The sequence below is a fragment of the Entelurus aequoreus genome, linkage group LG06 (assembly GCF_033978785.1).
Source record: "Entelurus aequoreus isolate RoL-2023_Sb linkage group LG06, RoL_Eaeq_v1.1, whole genome shotgun sequence".
In the NCBI taxonomy this organism is placed as follows: Eukaryota; Metazoa; Chordata; class Actinopteri; order Syngnathiformes; family Syngnathidae; genus Entelurus; species Entelurus aequoreus.
The window spans coordinates 55,859,226-55,883,641 of record NC_084736.1 but is presented as its reverse complement, the minus strand read 5'-3'; the positions used below and the strand labels follow the sequence as shown (position 1 = coordinate 55,883,641).

The window sequence follows — 24,416 nt, the reverse complement described above, 5'->3', positions numbered from 1 at the left end:
CGCACATACACTTCTTTATGTGGACTATAACGCCTCAATAACTTTTATCTATGTGAATGTATTTCACATATTTTATTTATGTATGTACTGTATATATTTATGTCACAGATATAATACAGGAAGTGAAGGAAAGTATTAGCAATAGCTGTGAAATGGAGACATTCTGATTCTGATTCATAAGTAAAATTACAATTATATCAAATGTGTTTTTATTCATATGGTTTGATATGGTCAAAATGGAACACGTTGTCTTTCTACAAAAACAAATTGGAAATGTCCAACTTTTTGCAGTGAAACAACACAAACATCCATCCATCCATTTTCTACCGCTTGTCCCTTTTGGGGTCACGGGGGGTGCTGGAGCCTATCTCAGCTGCATTCGGGCGGAAGGCGGGGTACACCCTGGACAAGTCGCCACCTCATCGCAGGGCCAACACTGATAGACAGACAACATTCACACTCACACACTAGGGCCAATACAAAACAAAATGTAAATGTGCAAAACGGAATAAACACAGAATACAGGCAATAATTGCTAGGATTTTTTGTTCGTTTTAGCAATGAACTGGCTTTTAGAAAGCCTAGCTTTTTTCCCATAGCTCACTTTCCACACCTTTCCAAAAGAAATAAAGAAGATGAATATATTTGCTTAGAAGCAGCAGGCTCGTTAAACTAAAAGAGCCGTTCCGAAGAGCTGATTGTTCGCTAACGACCCATCACTACTGCCCACAGAGAGAAATAGTACTCGTGTTGAATTATTTGAGTCCCCATTCTGAACAGAAATGTCACGTTTCAAATTTTCTTTAACGCTCAACATGACACACAGTTGATTTAAGAGATTTCCCTTCGTGTTGTATACAACATTCCCTTCATTCTCTATTCGCTCACTTAACACACTTGTATTTTGTGCTGTTGGATGTAGCAATAGACGAGGCGATAAACCAAATCTTAGCTTCGGATCGCGGCGATTTGTCGTGAACGATGGAAACCTACGATGTACACAAGGATATGCAATGAACACTTCATATCAGGTATGTAAACAAACTATTCACCCCTGATTTGTTTCACAAAATGTGAAATAATACAATATGGGATGATACAACGCAGCTCAGCTTGTGTGTACTGCGCATGCGCGTGCTAGAGACGGATACAGGCGGTCAGTGATTAAACTTTTGATTACTTATTTATATTGATTTATATACATTATTTGTTTTTTATTTTACTAAGGTTTGCTGTGCTGTGCGTACTTTTTATTGTTGAATATAAGTAAAGTGCAGTGATTTCGCGCCACTTCGACAGGCGACGGCAGGACAAGGTCAGTTCTGTCAAATCTGCGTCGTCGCCACTGTGCCATTGACAGACTTTAGTGCTTGGGAAAAGTCGACAAATACATTTGCTGAGGTAATTGCAGCTCTGGTTATACTATAAAGAATACATTTTCCTTTACACTCGGTTAAATATGAGTCGAATTTACCAACCGTAATCTATGAGTGAACATATCCACATATAATTTAGCTAGCAAGCTAGCATGTCTGAGTGACGTCACTGACTAATAAGGTATATTGTTATCTTTAAATATTGATATATTGGGTATGGGGACATTCCATGGGAGTATTTAGTTGTAGAAGTAGTTATTAATTTTAGAATTAAAATGTACAGTTAAGCCTGGTGAAAACCAGTGCACAAACCATGAAACTTCCCAGCAGGCAGAAGACATTGAAACAATGTTGAGAACTTGTTGAATTAGGTCCTGACGTTGAGCAAATCAAACCTAACGTTGGTACAACATGCTTTTTGACAACGTTTAATCAATGTTGGGTTCTGACGGGTTGTGGGTAAAGCGATGTAAATTCTCGATGTACAATTCTCGCAGATCGAGAAACTAACGAGGAAACATCGCAAACGCATTGCATTATTTCTAAGTTATTAGCAGTCAAGGCGCCCTGTAGTCACGTGAGTGCCTTTTGACCAATCATTGAGGAGATCGCCATCCATCCATTTTCTACCGCTTGTCCCCCTCTCATGTTTTGCTTTATTCATTACTGACCTATGCTGTATGCTTTTGACCAATCATTGAGGAGATCGCCTGGAACTGTGTTGGCCAGTGGTCCCCAACCACCGGGCCGCGGCCCGGTACCGGTCCGTGGATCGATTGGTACCGGGCCGCACAAGAAATGAAAAATTATTAATAATTTTTATTTTTTTAATTTGTTTTATTAAATCAACATAAAAAACACAAGATACACTTACAATTAGTGCACCAACCCAAAAAACCTCCCTCCCCCATTTACACTCATTCACACTCATTCGCACAAAAGGGTTGTTTCTTTGTTATTAATATTTCTGGTTCCTAAATTATATATCAATATAGATCAATACAGTCTGCAGGCATACAGTCCGTAAGCACACATGATTGTATTTTTTTATGACAAAAAAAAAAAAATACCATACACCTCCCCCACCCCGGGGTCCGTGGGACAAATTTTCAAGCGTTGACCGGTCCGCAGTTACAAAAAGGTTGGGGACCACTGGTGTTGGCCATACTCTCTTTATACACGACTCTGACTAATGGTACACGTACCACAGTGTGAGAATTATGGCGCTATAGCAACCACACAACAGCAAAGCACAGAATAGCACACAAGCTACTGAAGCTAGACATGCGTAAAATAATAATTGAACAATATCGCAGTCTAAATATAAACAAGTATCAAATAATTATAATTGCATGTTACTTACACATACAAAGTCTCCAAGGCAGAAGCGCATAAGGAAGTATCCAGTAACAAACGTGTCCACATCATTCAATATACTTTACCATGAGCTTAACTTAAATAGTGGTAAAAGCGGTCCTCGATTCTCGCGGGTCGAAAAACTATTGAGGAAACGTTTCAAACACATTGCATTATTTCAAAGTTAGTAGCAGTCATGGCGCCCTGTAGTCAAGTGAGTGCCTTTTGACCAATCATTGAGGAGATCGCCATCCATCCATTTTCTACCGCTTGTCCCTCTCATATTTTGCTGTATTCATTACTGACATATGGAACCGAGTTTGCCATACTCTCTTTATACACGACTCCGACTAGTGGTACATGTACCACAATTTGAGAATCACGGCGCTATAGCTGCTACACAACAGCAAAGCACAGAATAGCAGACAAGCTACTGAAGCTAGACATGCGTAATAATAATTGAACAATATCGTTGTCTAAAAACAGCACATTTGTCAATATAAACAAGTATCGTATAATTATAGTTGCATATTACTTACACATACAAAGTTTCCAAGGCAGAAGCGTATTATGAAGTATCCAGTAACAAACAAACGTGTGAGAGCGGGAGAGGAAGTCAGCCACAGCCATCTGCGCCCCCGGTCTGTGGATCACTCTGAAATTGTAGGGTTGTAAAGCTAGATACCAACGAGTGATCCGCGTGTTGGCGTCCTTCATGCGGTGGAGCCACTGGAGGTGTTTGTGGTCCGAGCAGAGGCTGAATGAGCGCCTAGGACAGGGGTGGGCAATTAATTTTTACCGGGGGCCGCATGAGCAACCCGAGCACTGCTGGAGGGCCACACCGACAATATTTCAATTAAATTTTGCTCAAATTATTTTTGATATACCGTAAGATAAATAATTATAATATTTTCATTTAACCTAACTTATCTTTATACAAAAGCAGATGGCTTTTGATGGTTTTATTTTTAACACTTTCTTACACAACACTTTCTGATGTATAAAACAATGCAACAATTTCAATTTCTGTCACTTTATCCTGCATCCTCTTTGTTGTGAACATAGCACGCCTGTAAGGTGATTGGCGAAGAAGGAGGAAGCGTAGCTGTTGCGGAAATGAGGAGTGAGGATAGACGCGCGTGTGGAAAGAACGAGATAAGTTGAGCTATGTTAGTATAGGTTGCTCAATAAAAGTTTAAAAAGAGCGTCAGACTTGGTGTGCACTTCTTCTGGACGCTATAATTGGTGTCAGAAGTGGGATGAAATGCCTCCCAGTTCGCCTTGCCATCAAACCTGGGAGTCTTCATTGAGGGCGGAATTCCCCCATGCCAAGCAGCGTGCGCTGCACCTGTAAAGACTGCCTCTCTCCTTCCTCCCTCTCTCTCTCTCTCTCTTGGCGGCGAGCTCCTCACGTCCGGGATTCACACAGACATCTGCAGTCGCTGCCGGCACCTTAAGTCCCCACTCAATGTCCTTCCCCTCCTGTTCCATCTTGACAAAGTCGCTAGGAAACATTGTGGCACGTACCTCCCGATGACGTAGCACGTACCTCCCGATGACGTAGCAGGCTGAGCACACAAGCAGCGCAGTATGCTCACACAAGCAGGGGCAGTATGCACAAAGCTTTACTTCTGACACCAATTGTAGCGTCCAGAAGAAGTGCACACCAAGTCTGACGCTCTTTTTAAACTTTTATTGAGCAACCTATACTAACACAGCTCAACTTATCTCGTTCCTTCCACACGCACGTCTATCCTCACTCCTCATTTCCGCAACTCAAGAACACAACATCAACTTCAGCAGGTCGTTACAGTATATTCTTTAAACACAGCAACCTGTGTACCACAAATTAAGCACACGGCTTTACCTTTAATTTCTGTAAAGAAATACTTGGCAGTCCATGTCTTGTTGAAAACACGCCATTCGTCAACAAGTTTTCTTTTTTTAGCGTTTCGGGGATAACCGGGCATCACTTGTCGCTGTGCAACTTCACTCACAGGTTACACACGGACATACGCCCATAAATGACACTTTTAAAAATAAAAGCAGCACAGTTGTATTGCACGCACAACATAGATGTTTTTTTAAATTTATTTTGTAATTTGTGATTGCCGCTGTTCACATTCACTCACAATCACGCACGCGCATACGTCCACACGGAAGTAATACAAATAACGCTTTTCAAAACAAAAGCAGCACCGTTGTATTGCACACTCGAGATAGATACTTTTTAAAATGTATTTTGTAATTTATGATTGGCCTCACGCGGGCCGGACAGAAACGTACAAAGGGCCGGATGTGGCCCGCGGGCCGCAGAATGCCCAGGTCTGGCCTAGGAGGTCAATCAATCATCATCAATCAATGTTTATTTATATAGCCCTAAATCACAAGTGTCTCAAAGGGCTGTACAAGCCACAACGACATCCTCGGTACACATACGGGCAAGGAAAAACTCACCCCAGTGGGACGTCGGTGAATGACTATGAGAAACCTTGGAGAGGACCGCATATGTGGGTAACCCCCCCCCTCTAGGGGAGACCGAAAGCAATGGATGTCGAGTGGGTCTGACATAACATTGTGAAAGTCCAGTCCACAGTGGATCCAACACATCAGCGGGAGTCCAGTCCACAGCTGGGCCAACAGGAAACCATCCCGAGCGAAGACGGGTCAGCAGCGCAGAGATTTCCCCAACCGATGCACAGGCTAGTGGTCCACCCGGGGTCCCGACTCTGGACAGCCAGCACTTCATCCATGGCCACCGGACCTATGCAACTCCCCCTCGCAAGGGACAGGGGAGAAGAGGAGAGAAGAAAAGAAACGGCAGATCAACTGGTCTAAAAAAGGGGGGTCTATTTATACAATAGATTATACAAATGAGTTTTAAGATGGGACTTAAATGCTTCTACTGAGGTAGCATCTCTAACTGTTACCGGGAGGGCATTCCAGAGTACTGGAGCCCGAATAGAAAACGCTCTATAGCCCGCAGACTTTTTTTTGGCTCTGGGAATCACTAATAAGCCGGAGTTCTTTGAACGCAGATTTCTTGTCGGGACATATGGTACAATACAATCGGCGAGATAGGCTGGAGCTAAACCGTGTAGTATTTTATACGTAAGTAGTAAAACCTTAAAGTCGCATCTTAAGTGCACAGGAAGCCAGTGCAAGTGAGCCAGTATAGGCGTAATATGATCAAACTTTCTTGTTTTTGTCAAAAGCCGTGCAGCCGCATTTTGTACCAACTGTAATCTTTTAATGCTAGACATAGGGAGACCCGAAAATAATACGTTACAGTAATCGAGACGATACGTAACGAACGCATGAATAATGATCTCAGCGTCGCTAGTGGACAAGATGGAACGAATTTTAGCGATATTACGGAGATGAAAGAAGGCCGTTTTAGTAACACTCTTAAAGGCCTACTGAAATGAATTTTTTTTATTTAAACGGGGATAGCAGATCTATTCTATGTGTCATACTTGATCATTTCGCGATATTGCCATATTTTTGCTGAAAGGATTTAGTATAGAACAACGACGATAAAGATTGCAACTTTTGGTATCTGATAAAAAAAAGGCTTGCCCCTACCGGAAGTAGCGTGACGTAGTCAGTTGAACATATACGCAAAGTTCCCTATTGTTTACAATGATGGCCGCATGAAGTGAGAGAGATTCGGACCGAGAAAGCGACAATTTCCCCATTAATTTGAGCGAGGATGAAAGATTTGTGGATGAGTAAAGTGCAAGTGAAGGACTAGTGGGGAGTTGAAGCTATTCAGATAGGGAAGATGCTGTGAGAGCCGGGGGTGACCTGATATTCAGCTGGGAATGACTACAACAGTAAATAAACACAAGACATATATATACTCTATTAGCCACAACACAACCAGGCTTATATTTAATATGCCACAAATTAATCCTGCATAAAAACACCTGCGTGTTTGTTATGCTAGCTCCTAGCTCCTCTGCTAGCTCCTAGCTCCATAGAACACGCCAATACAATTCAAACACCTGATCAACACACACAATCACTCAGCCCAAAAGACCGTTTACCTAACCCAAGGTTCATAAAGCTTATATATTTTTAAAAAGTTACGTACGTGACGCGCACATACGGTCAAGTTATCGAATGTTTAGCAGCCAAGGCTGCTTACTCACGGTACCTGATATTCAGCTGGGAATGACTACAACAGTAAATAAACACAAGACATATATATACTCTATTAGCCACAACACAACCAGGCTTATATTTAATATGCCACAAATTAACTGCATAATAACACCTGCGTGTTTGTTATGCTAGCTCCTAGCTCCTCTGCTAGCTCCTAGCTCCATAGAACACGCCAATACAATTCAAACACCCGATCAACACACACAATCACTCAGCCCAAAAGACCGTTCACCTAACCCAAGGTTCATAAAGCTTATATATTTTTAAAAAGTTATGTACGTGACGCGCACGTACGGTACGGTACGTGTTATGCTAGCTCCTAGCTCCTCTGCTAGCTCCTAGCTCCATAGAACACGCCAATACAATTCAAACACATGATCAACACACACAATCACTCAGCCCAAAAGACCGTTCACCTAACCCAAGGTTCATAAAGCTTATATATTTTAAAAAAGTTACGTACATACGCAAAAAAAAGCCAAAGCTGCATACTCACAGTAGCACGTCTGCGTCTTTGTCATCCAAATCAAAGTAATCCTGGTAAGAGTCTGTGTTGTCCCAGTTCTCTACAGGCGTCTGTGTATCCAAATCAAAAGTCCTCCTGGTTAGAGTCTCTGTTATCCGAGTTCTTCCATCTTGACTGCATCTTTCGGGAATGTAAACAAAGAAGCGCCGGCTGTGTACTGTTGTGGCTGACTACGTTCGAAAAATACGTCCATTTCGCACCGACAACTTTCTTCTTTGCTTGCTCGGCTTCCTTCTCCATAATGCAATGAACATGATTGAAACAGATTCACGAACACAGATGTCCAGAATACTGTGGAATTATGAAATGAAAACAGAGCTTTTTCGTATCGGCTTCAATGTGGAAGGCATACCCGTGTTCGCCGGGCTACGTCACACGCATACGTCACACGCAGAGGCGTTTCGAACCGGAAGTTTAGCGGCAAATTTAAAATGTCACTTTATAAGTTAACCCGGCCGTATTGGCATGTGTTATAATGTTAAGATTTCATCATTGATATATAAACTATCAGACTGCGTGGTCGGTAGTAGTGGGTTTCAGTAGGCCTTTAATGTGTGACTCAAACGAGAGAGTTGGGTCAAAGATAATACCCAGATTCTTTACCGAGTCGCCTTGTTTAATTGTTTGGTTGTCAAATGTTAAAGTTGTATTATTAAATAGATGTTGGTGTCTAGCAGGACCGATAATCAGCATTTCCGTTTTCTTAGCGTTGAGTTGCAAAAAGTTAGCGGACATCCATTGTTTAATTTCATTAAGACACGCCTCCAGCTGACTACAGTCCGGCGTGTTGGTCAGCTTTAGGGGCATGTAGAGTTGAGTGTCATCAGCATAACAGTGAAAGCTAACACCGTACTTGCGAATGATGTCACCCAGCGGCAGCATGTAAATACTAAAGAGTGCAGGGCCAAGAACCGAACCCTGGGGAACTCCGCACGTTACCTTGACATAGTCCGAGGTCACATTGTTATGGGAGACGCACTGCATCCTGTCAGTAAGATAAGAGTTAAACCAAGACAAGGCTAAGTCTGACATACCAATACGTGTTTTGATACGCTCTAATAAAATATTATGATCGACGGTATCGAAAGCGGCGCTAAGATCAAGAAGCAGCAACATAGATGACGCATCAGAATCCATCGTTAGCAATAGATCATTAGTCATTTTTGCGAGGGCTGTCTCCGTAGAGTGATTTGCCCTGAAACCGGATTGAAAAGGTTCACAGAGATTGTTAGTCACTAAGTGTTCATTTAGCTGCTGTGCAACAATTTTTTCGAGAATTTTGGAAATAAACGGAAGGTGGGAGACCGGTCGGTAGTTTACCATGAGGTCAGGATCGAGGTTAGGTCTTTTGAGCAGAGGATGAATAACCGCTTTTTTGAATGCTAGGGGAACAGTGCCGGAGGAAAGTGATAAGTTTATAATATTTAACACTGATGGACCTAATAATACAAACAGTTCCTTGATAAGTTTCCCAGGAAGTGGGTCAAGTAAACATGTTGTTTGTTTTATCCCACTTACACGCTGTAATAATTCCTCTAATGTTATTTCATCAAAAATAGAGAGACTATTTTGGAGGGCAGTGTCCGTCGTATATACAGTCGTATTTGTGTTAATAGAACCCAGTTGTAGCTGGGATGCGTTGTCTTTAATCTCCTTTCTAATGAGTTCAAAATGGAAAAAAGAGTGGAAAAAATATTTTTTGTTTTAATATGGTTTCTGTAGGAGGACAAACATGACAAAAACCTTCCTAATTGTTAGAAATCCCACTTTATATTAAACATGCTTCACCGATGAGATTATTTGGCAAGCACCGTTTTGTTTTACTAATTTCGACAGTCCTTGAACTCACCGTAGTTTGTTTACATGTACAAGTAATCGATGCTTACATGCTATTTAGCCCAGTTGTATGTACATATTGTATCATTATGTCTCGTTTGTAGGTATATTTGAGCTCATTTAATTTCCTTTACTTATGTTCTCTGTGTATTTAATTTGTATTTGCGTGTCTAATAACACGCTATCTGTATGTAGTATTGGCTACATTTCTGATAGTTGTTTGTGTGCCGTTATAGACCACAGCAAACGTTACCCAGCTCGCAAAGATTGTAATAAATCCATTAGAGGAAGACAGCCTGCTGTTTCCTTTAACTTGGACACACACATCTGTACTTTTGGCCATTCTAAGCCAATAATTTCCAGGCGTTATCTCACCCTCTGAGAAGCCTCCGTTTTACTAATGTTTTCCAATTTTGTAAAAATGTGTAGAATGAATATTATTTCTGTCAACAAAGGTTTACGTCAGCCTGCGCCACATGGTCATTTTGATAGTAGGCTAAAATAGCTGATATAGACACATCATGTGGTGCCTTCATTAGACACTTATACGAGGCTTTTAATTTTTTGCGGCTCCAGACTGATTTTTTTTTATTTAAATTTTGGTCCAATATGGCTCTTTCAACATTTTGGGTTGCTCACCCCTGCACTAGATAGTGCCTGTGTACCACCAGTGGTACACGTACCACAGTTTGAGAATCTCTGTTCTACCGTCATCAGTATTGGTGTGTCAAAATGTATCAAAGTGGCCCCCCTGTGTCCTCGAATTGATATGTTTTCTCTGGAAAAACTTTGGACACCCCTGCTCTATGTAGTACTTTCATAAGAAGTTCACTCAAAAACATAAATTTCATAATTTTGTGTCAAACTGTTACACACAATTGCATTTTTTTAGTTAAATACAAACATTTTATGGTGATTCTACATATATTTGGTGAAGATTTGGCATAATAATAAAAATCACTATTCTTGATTCCTAAATATACTTAAGTAATTTTGACATGATCCTTCAGCATATAATAACATATCACAGACGCACTGCAATAATGGACCTAATGTGTGTATCAATAACCAGAAAATTGTCTACTACTCTCTTCCCCTCTACTATAGGGGTGTCAAACTCATTTTCATTGAGTGCCACCCGCAGTTAGGGCTGCCCTCAAAGGGCTGCGTGTAACAGTGAATAATATGTAAATATAAATGTATTAGGATTCGCCTCATAATATTTTTACACAATTGCATATGCATTTGATTTTAATATATGTTTTTAAATACACTTTAAAAAATAATCTAAAGATTTTGGGGTAAAAAAAACTGCTGCCAGAATTTTACTTTTAAATTTACGGTGGTTTTTACAGCATATTACTGTAAATGGAAAAACCAAACCACATTTTTTTCACGTTAAGATTCAGGCGACTTAGCTGCCAGTTTGTTGTTTTTACAGTTTCTTACTGTAAATTGAAAAACAATACCATTGTTTTGTCACTGTAAACTCTATTGTAGTTTTTACAGTAAATTGAAAAAAGGCACCAGTGTTTTTTTGTGGTAAAATTCTAGGGACTGGACTGCCAGTTTTTTACTGCGATATATTTTGTCATTTTGACAGTGTACTAGGGATGATACTCGAAACCGGTTTTCCCGGTTGTTCGATAAGAAAAGAACCAAGTCCTCGGACTCGAATCCCTTTTTGAGAACCGGTACCCGTTATCGAGACCACTATAGTAAAGAAAAAGAGTTGGTTCTTTATTCAAATCGCTGGGAACGAATCCCGTCCCGACCAGAAATGCCCCTTGAGACATCACAAGAAATTACGTCACGTAGCTCAGTCATTAGGCGCAGATAGGGAAAGCAGGAAAAACAATGGACCAGAAAAAGCGCTCCAAGGTGTAATAAAGTTCAAAACAAAAGGTATAATCCAATGAATAACTTTACTGAGAGATTTGAGCAGGGTACAAACACATGACGAACACTTTTACGACCAACCGGAAACATAGCAACCAGGCTAGCAACGCACCTCCTTTACGGCAGCTGTCGCAACGTTCTTAAAGCAACCGCAGCACATACATATATGACATCTCCCTTTTTTAACTTTTGTTTTTTTTTCCTTGTAAACAAAACAAAATCACACTGTATATGTGTTGTCTGTCTAATTATAAATAATGCAGACGAGGCGTGTTGGCTGAGTTCTTGACGTTTACTTTCACAGCGTGCTCATAATCTCATTCTTAGCTGCCGGGTGACGACATGCAACAACACTTTTCGGGGCTACCGCGCATGCTCGTCACTCCCGTTGCATGCTGGGTAGTGTAGTTGTTATATTCCCTAGCTCATAACATCACATCTATCTATCTAGCTACCCTGTAAAGAAATAATGTTAACTCAATAAAGTGTTTTTATTTTTTTAGCTTTAACTTTTCATTTTTTAGCACACATTTGCAAACAACTTTTCTCTTCATAGAATTTTCTTTCAATAAAGAAATAAAGTGCAAAAATGTCAAAGCATCATAACAAACAGTTATGTCAAATAGCAGCAGAAGTGCACTTGTTGGGGAGCTGTATTATTTTTTAAGTTTTGTGCCCAAGGGACTGATTTTATTTAACACTATATTATTATTTATACACCTATAGTGATCACAGAGACAGGTTGTTTTTGTGTTACTGTATATATTTGTTTTTCTGAAAAATCCCACTTAATATACTTTGGGTAACAACAGTCAATATTTATTTAATTTATTTTATTTTTTTAGGGGGGTAACAGTCAATATTTATTTATTTATTAGATTTTATTTTTTTCTTATATAATAAAAGTGAGCTTTTGTTAAATCAAATATTGTGTGTTTTTTTTCCATATACAACAACCTATCTGGACTCGATAAGAGAATCGATAAGGAATCGGTTCGATAAGAGGATTCGATAATAGGCTCGAACTCGATAATTTCTTGTCAAACATCATCCCTACAGTGTACAGTTTGATGGATAACTTGCTTTGAAATCATAAGTCAAGCAAATACATGTATTTATATTTTAACTAAAAATATTTTTAATGTATGATAATTTAATATTTGTTCCATTATTAGACAATAATATAGTCTAAAATATATGCAACTGCTTGCAGTTTGTGTATTGTGTGTTGTCTGTCAAAATGGAGACAGATAGAAGGATAAAGTACTTTATTGATGCTTTCGCGTGCCGTTTAAAATTATGTGGCGGGCCAGATCTGAGCACTCGTGTCAAACACAAGGCCCGGGCCTTGTGTTTGACGCGAGTGCTCTACTATGTCTCTTTTACAACGATCGAGACATGGCCGCCCCACAAAGCCTAGGGTCTTTTACAGCTTGTGTAGGATTCAGCTGGTTCTCTTGAATGTTAGGGACTGGGAGTGTGGTTCTAGACCTGCTCAATGTGTAAAGTGCCTTTAAATAACTTCCGTTGTGAAATGGCGTTCAATCAATAAAATTGTCTTGAATTGACAAAACTTAATTACCAGAAATATCCAGCTAATTTTGAGACTTCAAAGATTATTGCTTGTCAATTGTTCTAGATTTGCAAGACATATGGAATAATTGAGCAAAGAGTAGTAGTCCCTCAGAATATAATTATTATTTAAATACTATTTCAAGTGTTTATTGTTTGGGTTTATTTAATTTTTTTCTATGGTTACTAACCATAGGACTATTTGTCAATAACTTTATTGTATGTAACATGTCTTTAATTAACTTTTCACAACCCATTTTTAGTTTTGGGTTAGGTTTAGCAAATAACATTTTCCCGGGTGAAAAAAGTTACACACAACTTGGATGGTGAAACACTATCATTTGTGATTTCATGCAAGAAAACAAATATTGTGTGACTTCAGAAAACTGATATCAAAAGGATTGGTTACTTATTTGACACTTCCAGCAATACAGATAAAACCCCACTAGGTGACAATATTGTTTTGAAAGCTCTTTTCTGTTTTCTCTCCTACATGGCAGTTCCCTTTAAAAGTTGAGCAGTTTTGTTTTTATTTAAAATATTTGATAAGAAATCACTAATAATACGGCTGATCAGCATAGGACTGTGGAATGACTAGGGGTTCCACTAAGTCATTCTAAAATCACCAAGTCCAGGTTTATCTCATGCCTCAAAATTATCTCTTGATGGCTTTACTTTTGAATTAAGGGTACATATGGATCTGTTACAAGGTTTTGGGTTACTACTTGGATTACATGTTAAGTTTTTAGATTTACACAATTTTATTTCTACAAAGGTTCATCCACAAACCAGCAACACCAGCAGAGTTGAGGTGGGCATCTTATAAACATCACTAGGAATCATTGAAATTCCAACATTCAGCAAGGAAACATGAGGGCGAAGGCAAGGTACGTGTTTTTGTTATCTTAACTGGCATGGCTTTTAATGAATTTCAAGGAAGCTGTAAGGTGGGAAATTGGTTTAGGGCTGCAGCTATCGATTATTTTAGTAATGGTGATCATTGATTAGTTTATTAGAAAATCCAGTAATGGGATAAAACACACTTTATAGCCTCAATGCGTATTTCAGGGAAAACAGTTTAAATAAGCAACAATTTTTGTACCTGCCATATCCTTCATTACCTTCGATTTATCTTCTTTGACCGTCTTTTACCTTGTTTTACCTTCTATATTCCTTTTTTCACCTTTTATCTACCTTCTATTTACATTCTTTTACCGATGATTTACCTTTTTGACTTTGTTTTATCTTTTTTTATCTTCTATATTCCTCATTTTACCTTTTATTACCATATATTTACCTTCTATTCAACTTATGTTGCCTTCTATATTCCTTCTTTTACCTTTTACTTACCATTTATTCATCTTTTATGTATCTTATATATCTTCTATATTTATTTTTATTCACCTTATTTTACCTTTTATTTAATACAGATACCTTCTTTTACCTTTTTTATAACCTTTTTACATTTTATTTACCTTATTTTACCTTCTATTTACCTTTTGCCTTCGTTTACCATATTTTACTTTATATTTAACTTTTTTTTACCTTCTTTCTTACAGTACAGATTTTATAAATTTTTATTAATCATTAAACGATTAACTGAAGTAATGGAATGTAAATGGAAGCCTTTTTGTAATCGGATTAATCGTTGCAGCACTAACTGGATGCATTTAATAGGCGTCTGTCACTTCCTCTCTGTAATAACATTTTAGACATTCCAAAAAAAAAATCAATTTTGATGTTTTTATTAATTACATATTATTTACAGGAAAATACAAAACATTGTAAAGCCAATTGCCCGGGCGAGTAGATCAACCTCTAAGAGACTTCCAACAGGTACAGTATTGCGTGTAATGCACCTTTCAGTGTCTCATTCAAATGTTTTCCATGTTATAAAACGTCCCTTAGTGGCAACTGACCTGCAATTTTTCACATCTAACATGACAGTTGACAGCTTTTTAAAAATATGTTTTCCCAAATTCAAACTTCTGAGGTAGATAATTATCTGAAATTCTGAAATTTCATTTGACCTCTTATGTTTGTGATTCCCATTGTAAATCATGGAAATATTAAATATCAGTGGAAACTCTGCATTGGGTAAACCCATATAAAAAATGTGCATTTGAACATCAAAACTTCATATTTGAATAAAAAATAAAATTTAAATAAATATAGTGTTGCATTGACATACCAGATTAATTGGTCCTGTGACGGCTTTCATAACTCAAAATTGTTGTAGTCCCTTGTTTGTCCCTAAATGGACTTTAATATTTGCACAGCGCCTGCCGACTTTTAGGGTATCTCTTTCAAACTGCTTCGCCATCAAACACACCATCAGCAGCTTCTTCAGATTTTAATGGATACATGTCTGCCATTCAAAAAAATTATCCTAACACCCTTGGCTGGGATTATAGACTTCACCAGCTTCAGTATGGTAGATTGCAAAGTACTCCGCTAGTCGTACTACACATACACCTCGATTATGTTTTTCCATGGCTTCTTTTTTTTCTTCAATAAATATCATCCACTTCCTCTTCCAGTCCAATCTATTTATTTATACAGCACATTTTTAAAACAGTTCAAATTTCACAAATGCTACAAAGTAGTTAAAATACACATTAAAGAACATCCATCCATCCATCCATCCATCCATTTTCTACCGCTTGTCCCTTTTGGGGTCGTGGGGGGTGCTGGAGCCTATCTAAGCTGCATTCGGGTGGTAGGCGGGGTACACCCTGGACAGGTCGCCAGCTCATCGCAGATAGACAACATTCACACTCACATTCACACAGTAGGGCCAATTTAGTGTTGCCAAGCAACCTATCCCCAGGTACATGTCTTTGGAAGTGGGAGGATGCCGGATTACCCGGAGGGAACCCACGCAGTCACGGGGAGAACATGCAAACTCCACACAGAAAGATTCCGAGCCCAGGATCGAACCCAGGACCTTCGTACTGTGTGGCACACGCACTAACCCCTGTGTCACAGTGCTGCCCACACATTAAAGAACAGTAATATTTAAAATAATAAATACATAAAAGACAGGGAGAGATCATCCACTTTCATGTTGGTTTGAAAGGTAAATCACATATGTTTTTACATGCAATCTAAAACTTATTTTAGAGGGGGACATGCTCAAGAACACAGGTGTCCAAAGTGCTGCGCGCAGCCAAATTTTCAATTGTATTACAAAATAATATGAAAAAGTTGAATAAAAGAGCATATATTTGAAATTTTATGAGAAACAGTAGCAATGTTAACTTTAATAACACAAAGCTGCCATGCAGGCCATTTTTTCTCTTAAAACTGTCATTGCTAAAAAATAATAAGGAATCAATGTTGTAATGAATTATTGACCTATTGAAGGCTCCAATTACTTCACATCAAATATTTCACTTTTAATATTTTTTGGGAAAACCTATAACATGTTTTGTGTGTTTGCTATAAAAACTAAGTTTTTAATGACAAAAAGAGCATAATTAAAACACAAAAAAAACCTTAAAAAATAAATAATTTAAATTTGTAATCTACGGATAGATCTAAAGTAGATTTAGAGATGTAGGTGTTAAAAGTAAAAATAAGAAAACATAATGTATGAATTTTAACACTTGTATGATTTAGGCCCTTTGGATCCCTAAGAATTTTAGTGGGATTTTTATTTTTAAACTACCATTGCTCAAAAAGTAATAATGAATTAAAAATCAATGTTGTTAAGATATATTGACCTAGTTAGGGCTTCAACTGCTTCACATAAAATATTCCTCTTTGAAATTTTTTTGGGGGTAAATACATTGCATATTTTGTGTTTTTTCCATAAAAACGGTTTCCTTTAACAAAAATGTTAAATTTATAAACTTTTTTCTTCTTCTTTTTAACATTTTTATAACTGAGACCTATCTGGGTACCTGGGACCAAACTTAAGGGGAGCCCTAAATTTTACTGGTTTTTGAAAATGACAAATATCAAAATGGCCCCTGCATGCTTTGATTTTTCAGTGTGCGGCCCTCACTGGAAAAAGTTTGGGCACACCTGCTCTAGAGGGAGATGGTTCTTCTGTCCTCCACTTTTTTTCGAACCAATGTTTGCAAAAACAGTTTTGTCTTGCTAGCTAGCGATCTGCGATCTGGGTGGATCTTACGGGGTACAGTGTGGCATTTGCTACGCCAACTAGCAGGGGCAAGGTATATAAAGCTAGCTCGTAACTCGCAATTTAAAGCTATTTATTTAAAGCTAAAAAATATCCAAGAGACGACTCGTATTCCAAAAAAAACGGTGGGGCACATGTAAGCCGAGGTAACACAGTAAATATTTAGTCACTCACAAGTTATGACTAAAAAGGAATAAACAAAATATGGTTGTTTCTTTCATTGAGTGGGAAGACCATTCACAAGGACTACGTACTACAGAAAACTTGGAGATGTTTGCTGCAAATGGATGACTTTAATAATTCTATTTTTTCCTGCTCTGTCCTCCACTTCTGACAGGCACAACTCTTAAAGTTGTTGAACGTCAAAATCGCTTTGGTGAGACTTTGCTCCATGAGGCTGTACTTAACCGAGATGTTCAGCTGCTTAAAGACATCCTTAAGCTGGGACCAAATGTCAACATGGCTGACAAAACAGGTAAGGTGCAGTGTTTTTTTTACTTTATTTTGAACCTGTGTATTTTATTCACAATAAAAACATTGACAATGGTCTTTATCTCTGCTATAAGGACGCACAGCCTTACATGAAGCAGCTCTCCGTAATCAGTATGAGGCTTGCTTGTGTCTACTTAATGCTGGAGCCCTGGTTAATGTTGCATCACAAGACAAAGTTACACCACTGCATGATGCCACCACGTTTGGCAATGAAAAGGTTGGTAGATGTTTCAGAAGTTTTTTTTTTTACCTGCAACTGTTTTTTTCATTTGACTGCAGATAGTGGAGCTGCTTTTGAAACATGGGTCACATCCACCCAAAGAGGAAGCATTCGGCACGAATGAAGAACATACACTTCTAGTCCAAGTGGCAATGATGAAAGCAAGATCTGCTAAATCAACAAACATTGAACAAGAATTAGGAGGTATGATATAAACTCATCAAATATATTTATTAAAATGCTTTAAACTAAGACTTTTTTTAGGTTTCCTATTAAAGTCAATGCATAAAGTAGGGCTGGGCGATATGGCCTTTTTTTAATATCGCAATATTTTAAGGCCATATCGCGATACACGATATATATCTCGATATTTTGCCTTAGCCTTGAATGAACACTAGATGCATATATTCACAGCAGTATGATGATTCTATGTGTCTACTTTAAAACATTCTTCTTCATACTGCATTAAAATATCCTACTTTTAAACTTTAATGCAGAGAAGGAAATCACAACTAAAAAAATCACTATTTTTTTCATACGGTGTTGATCTGGAAATGTTTGCCTCGGCATTTTGATGGTGTGGATGTGTGGCATCAAACGGAGATATTGACGTGCGGAGTAAGCACTCTTCATTGTCTAGCGGGTGACTTCAAATGATGCTACATATTAGCAGTGTAGCCGAGTGTCCTGGGTTGGCCTATACAGTGTACGTATCTAATAAAATAATAAACGGGAGACATTAGAGCAGGTTCGGTAGCCACCGCTTCTTTAATGTCAACATCACACACCTCCTTCCACAACCACACACACCCTACGTCACAGCCCTACGGCAACCACTCTGGAGGGACAAAACTCCTCCTCCTTATCTAACACACTCTGGTAACTTGGGACACCCTGAACTGTTTGTTACAACGCTTTTGCCCCACACTTGACAAATTACGGTTGTCTGTTCGACATATTCCCACTTGAAGCCAAACCACCGCCAGACGATGGACCCCCTGATGTTTTTCTTGGGAATTCATTATTCCTCCATTTGTTACCAGATTCGCACCTTCTTTCTCTTGTATTAACGCTCGCACCACTCCGCTAGCATCACAGCTAGCATTAGCCATGCTGCTACCTGTCTGCTCGGGGAGGGCGTATACGTATGTGACGTATGTCGTGACAGTATGTGACGTGTGTACGAAGGTGCGCTTGTCTGTCTGTGAGAAGGAAAGAGCGAGGAGAGCCTGTAGTGTAATGCCCGCAGCTAAAAGCAACTGCGTGAGAACGTATACTCGATATCACGATATAGTCATTTTCTATATCGCACAGAGACAAACCAGCGATATATCGCGTATATCGATACATCGCCCAGCCCTAGCATAAAGCATACTATATGATTGAACTGTTTTTTTAGGTAACTGTAGAGGGAGAATATGTGTACCGGTACTTTGTATGTATTTTGTATCTGTAAAGTTTATTATTTATTATTGGTCGACATTTAAGGCCTTGTTCACACCGCTGGTCAATTCCGATTTTGTGACCTGTATCCGATTGTTTCATGTCAATGTGAACAATGCATTTCAGAATTTTTCAAATCCGACTGAGGCCTCGTTCGCATGTGGATATAAATTGGACATGAATCGAATGTAGCTGCAGTATAAACGCTCTGGTCTCATTCATCCGACCAGAATGTCATCAAAAAGCAATAAGCATCATAATTCGTCGCCAAAATATCAATCAATCAATCAATCAATGTTTATTTATATAGCCCTAAATCACAAGTGTCTCAAAGGGCTGTACAAGCCACAACGACATCCTCGGTACAGAGCCCACATACGGGCAAGGAAAACTCACCCCAGTGGGACGTCAATGTGAATGACTATGAGAAACCCCCCCCCCCCTCTAGGGGAGACCGAAAGCAATGGATGTCGAGTGGGTCTGACATAATATTGTGAAAGTCCAACACATCAGCGAAAGTCCAGTCCATAGTGGGGCCAGCAGGAACCATCCCGAGTGGAGACGGGTCAGCAGCGTAGAGACGTCCCCATCTGATGGACAGGCTAGCGGTCCACCCCGGGTTGGGAGCAGAGTAGAAAAGAAAAGAAAAAAAACGGCAGATCAACTAGTCTAAAAAGGGAGTCTATTTAAAGGCTAGAGTATACAAATGAGTTTTAAGATGAGACTTAAATGCTTCTACTGAGGTAGCATCTCTAACTTTTACCGGGAGGGCATTCCATAGTATTGGAGCCCGAATAGAAAACGCTCTATAGCCCGCAGACTTTTTTTGGGCTCTGGGAATCACTAATAAGCCGGAGTTCTTTGAACGCAGATTTCTTGCCGGGACGTATGGTACAATACAATCGTCAAGATAGGCAGGAGCTTGCGTGTAGTATTTTATACGTAAGTAGTAAAACCTTAAAGTCGCATCTTAGGTGCACAGGAAGCCAGTGCAAGTGAGCCAGTATAGGCGTAATATGATCAAACTTTCTTGTTTTTGTCAAAAGTCTAGCAGCCGCATTTTGTACCATCTGTAATCTTTTAATGCTAGACATAGGGAGGCCCGAAAATAAAACGTTACAGTAATCGAGACGAGATGTAACGAACGCATGGCATGGATAATGATCTCAGCATCGCTTGTAGACAAGTAACACTCTTAATGTGCGACTCAAACGAGAGAGTTGGGTCGAAGATAATACCCAGATTCTTTACAGAGTCGCCTTGTTTAATTGTTTGGTTGTCAAATGTTAAGGTGGTATTATTAAATAGATGTCGGTGTTGAGCAGGACTGATAATCAGCATTTCCGTTTTCTTAGCGTTGAGTTGCAAAAAGTTAGCGGACATCCATTGTTTAATTACATTAAGACACGCCTACAGCTGACTACAATCCGGCGTGTTGGTCAGCTTTAGGGGCATGTAGAGTTGAGTGTCATCAGCATAACAGTGAAAGCTAACACCGTATTTGCGTATGATGTCACCTAGCGGCAGCATGTAAATACTAAAGAGTGCAGGGCCAAGAACCGAACCCTGGGGAACTCCGCACGTTACCTTAACATAGTCCGAGGTCACATTGTTATGGGAGACACACTGCATCCTGTCAGTAAGATAAGAGTTAAACCAAGACAAGGCTAAGTCTGTCATCCCAATACGCGTTTTGATACGCTCTAATAAAATATTATGATCAACAGTATCGAAAGCGGCGCTAAGATCAAGAAGCAGCAACATAGATGAAGCATCAGAATCCATCGTTAGCAATAGATCATTAGTCATTTTTGCGAGGGCTGTCTCCGTAGAGTGATTTGCCCTGAAACCGGACTGAAAAGGTTCACAGAGATTGTTAGACGCTAAGTGTTCATTTAGCTGCTGTGCTACAATTTTTTCGAGGATTTTCGAGATAAACAGAAGGTGGGACACCGGCCGGTAGTTTACCAGGAGATCAGGATCGAGGTTAGGTCTTTTGAGTAGAGGATGAATAACCGCTTTTTTGAATGCTAGGGGAACAGTGCCAGAGGAAAGTGATAAGTTTATAATATTTAACACTGATGGACCTAGTAATACAAAAAGCTCCTTGATAAGTTTCCCAGGAATTGGGTCAAGTAAACATGTTGTTTGTTTTGTCCCATTTACACATTTTGACAATTCCTCCAATGTTATTTCATCAAAGAGAGAGAAACTATTTTGGAGGGCGGTATCCGTCGTATATACAGTCGTATCTGTGTTAATAGAACCCAGTTGTAGCTGAGATGCATTGTCTTTAATCTCTTTTCTAATGACTTCAATTTTCTTATTAAAGAAATTCATAAAGTCATCTGCTGAGTGGGTGGAGCTACTGGGAGGAGTCCCTTGTTGGGTTAGCGATGCTACTGTACTAAACAGAAATTTAGGATCATTTTTGTTGAGGTGGATGAGATTTGAGTAATATTTAGCTTTAGCTGAGGTAAGCATGCGTTTATAAGTTATTAAACTATCACACCATGCTTGATGGAAAACCTCAAGTTTAGTCGCACGCCACTTGCGTTCCAGCTTTCTACATGATAATTTCTGGGCTTTAGTTTCTTCTGTAAACCATGGGGTACGCCTTTTAGGGGCCCTTTTTAGCTTTAGCGGTGCTACAATATCAATGGTGTCGCGCAGGGCGTCATTAAAGTTGTTAGTGAGGTTATCAATAGAGCCCACATAATTTGGGAATGGTGCCATTACCGAAGGCAGTAGGTCAGTAAGAGTCGTCGTTGTGGCAGTATTAATGTTGCGGCTGCTATAGTAGTTATTATTATTATTATTAGTTTGTTGACAATGAGTCAGAACTTCGAATTTTATAAGGTAATGATCAGACATTACTTTAGTGTACGGGAGTATCGTAACTTTAGAGGTGGTGACACCCCTGACAAGCACTAGATCTATCGTATTACCGTTGCGATGCGTGGGTTCATTTATTATTTGTGTAAGACCACAGCTATCAATTATAGTCTGGAGCGCCACGCATGGAGGGTCCGATGGGGTATTCATATGGATATTAAAGTCCCCCATTATGATTATATTGTCGGAGTGCGTCACTAGATCAGCAACAAACTCTGAGAATTCACTGATGAAGTCCGAATAGGGCCCAGGGGGGCGGTAGATAACAGCCAGGTGGAGAGGCAGCGGTGTGACAAACCTCAAAGTGAGCACCTCAAACGAGTTATATTTATTATTTAGGTTAGGTGTAAGATTATAGTTTTCATTGTATATTAGTGCGACACCCCCTCCCCTTTTAAGAGGTCGGGCAACATGTGTATTGGTATAGTTAGGAGGAGATGCCTCATTTAGCGCAAAAAAATCGTCTGGTTTGAGCCAGGTCTCGGCGAGACCAACGACGTCAAGTTTGTTGTCTCTAATGACTTCATTAACTAATAACGTTTTGGAAGATAATGATCTTATGTTTAAAAAGCCCATATTATAGGTAGTGGGCTGTTTTGAGGATTGTTTGTTGAAATTATCCGAAGTATCAATATTAATAATGTTGCGTTTATTATGCGTATTGCACTTCAAATAGTTTCGACCATATCTAGCAATTGATACGACAGGGATATTCAGATTGTTTGCTTGATGTTGCGATAAACTGAACGCATCATAGTTAGCTACCTCAGTACAATGTATGTCTGCCTCTGACACGGTCACAAAAGAAAAAACATTATGTGAGTTGTGTTTTATTCTAAGAGAATTGCTATGTGTGCAGGGATTATCCAGCCTGATGCCGGCTAGTTCTAGTTTAAATGGCTTCTTACCCGGAGACTACACGCTTCTTTGGTTAGCTTTTCTCTTTGTTGTTAGCCCAGCTCGGCATCCCCGCTTCTGCTTCCGCTCGCACCGTTTATGTCGTCTCCATTGGCGGTCACCGCTAGCACTTGACTCCGCTGCTACAAAGGCCGCTCGATGTAGCCCACGAAGTATTCCCATGCTAGCGAGGAGGTCCACCGTACATGCATCTTTCAGTCTATAACGACCCGATCCATTCACATCCAGAATTGTCTGTCGGTCGTATGTGATCACAGAGTGTTGACGCTTTGAGCCAGCCATGAAATTGACAGAAATGACGGGTGTTTTTTGCCAAATCGCTCTACACTCCCAAGAGCGTTAGCATAGCCGCAGCATACCATGCGCCGCCATCTTGACGGTTGCAAAATAAATAGTTGACAAATGAGCAGAAAACAAGCAAAATAATATGTTTTAGGAACTCACATCAATGTTCCACCACTCCACTCTTTGAAGCAGACAACATAGCAAATGTCCCACAAACTGGAAAAGGCCAAAATGGTTGCTCTCTTCCTTCTTAATCTTCTATGCGCAATAATTAGGTTCAGAAAATGTGGACTTTGATTGCACAAAATCCTCTAAATTGCCACAAATTTGCCAGGACTGAGAACTACTAGAACTGTAGCTATGTTTCGTAAACACTGCATCACGTGTGACGTCATGTTTATATGCGTGCATGCAGTTCAGCTTGCGTTCACATTAGACATCAAATTTTTTGTAATGTGAACGACTATATAAGATCAGATTTGGCCAAAAATTATAATTGGAATCTTACTCTAGTGAGAATGTAGCTTTTGACGCTTTGTTGGTTTTCATTGTAACCATTGCCACAATGAGGTCTCAGAGGTCTAAAGCTTTAAATGAATAACGCTTTCATATTCCGGGATGACCCAAAGTAAATATAAAGCTGTATTTGAGCCATTGGGCATGGCTTTGGGCTCTTTTAAGACAAACAAAAGGCAACATCATTCAACATGACTTTTATCACAGAGGAAAAAAACTCTTACTTACTTTTCTTTGAATTAAATGAACATATTACAAATTGTTTGTTTATTGTCCTAAGTCAGTCAGTATATGTGGTACATTAAAACTCAAAAAGTTATGGGTGGATTTTGATTACATTTTCAGGAAATGGGGAAAAAAAATAAAGACATGAGTAATTAATTTTTAGGGGTGATTTGGATTACTGTCTGAATTCTGTAATTTTTAAAACGATTCTTTACTCTATGTAGATACAGTAGGGCCTGGCAGAGGTCTGCCCTCTCAGAGTGCTTTTCGAGCTCTTGATGTGATGGATTGTGACTTGACAATAGTTTTTAAAGCCTTTTTATGTGTACATCTGTATTTTGTCAACTACTCCTCAGCCTTTGTCAACAGTAGAAGAATAAGACAGTTTTTAGTTCTTTTTTTTTCTAGTTGCATAAAACCTTCCTCTTCATTGTTGTAGCAAAGAACGCCAAAACCAAACAAAACCGAGATGTGGGCATGGAACTACATGGTGATGTACAGCTTGAAAAGGTAAAAGCATTGAGTCCACAGTTTAAGTTTGTT

General features: G+C 39.3%; 1 protein-coding gene across 14 annotated transcripts in view; it reads left to right on the top strand.

The window, feature by feature from the left end:
* The first annotated feature begins 792 nt into the window (after nt 1-792).
* LOC133652357 (ankyrin repeat domain-containing protein 31-like) overlaps nt 793-24,416 on the top strand; it is a 53,024-nt gene continuing 29,400 nt past the window's right edge. For 4 of the 14 annotated variants that reach the window (XM_062051023.1, XM_062051012.1, XM_062051022.1 and 1 more), the window contains exon 1: nt 795-1,031. In XM_062051023.1, the coding sequence (XP_061907007.1) occupies nt 995-1,031 (37 nt within the window). In that variant the 5' untranslated portion in view covers nt 795-994. Of the gene's footprint in view, nt 1,032-1,142; nt 1,402-17,721; nt 17,796-24,312; nt 24,384-24,416 lie in introns of those variants that run through there. The other 10 variants (XM_062051014.1, XM_062051013.1, XM_062051018.1 and 7 more) reach the window with 9 other exon arrangements.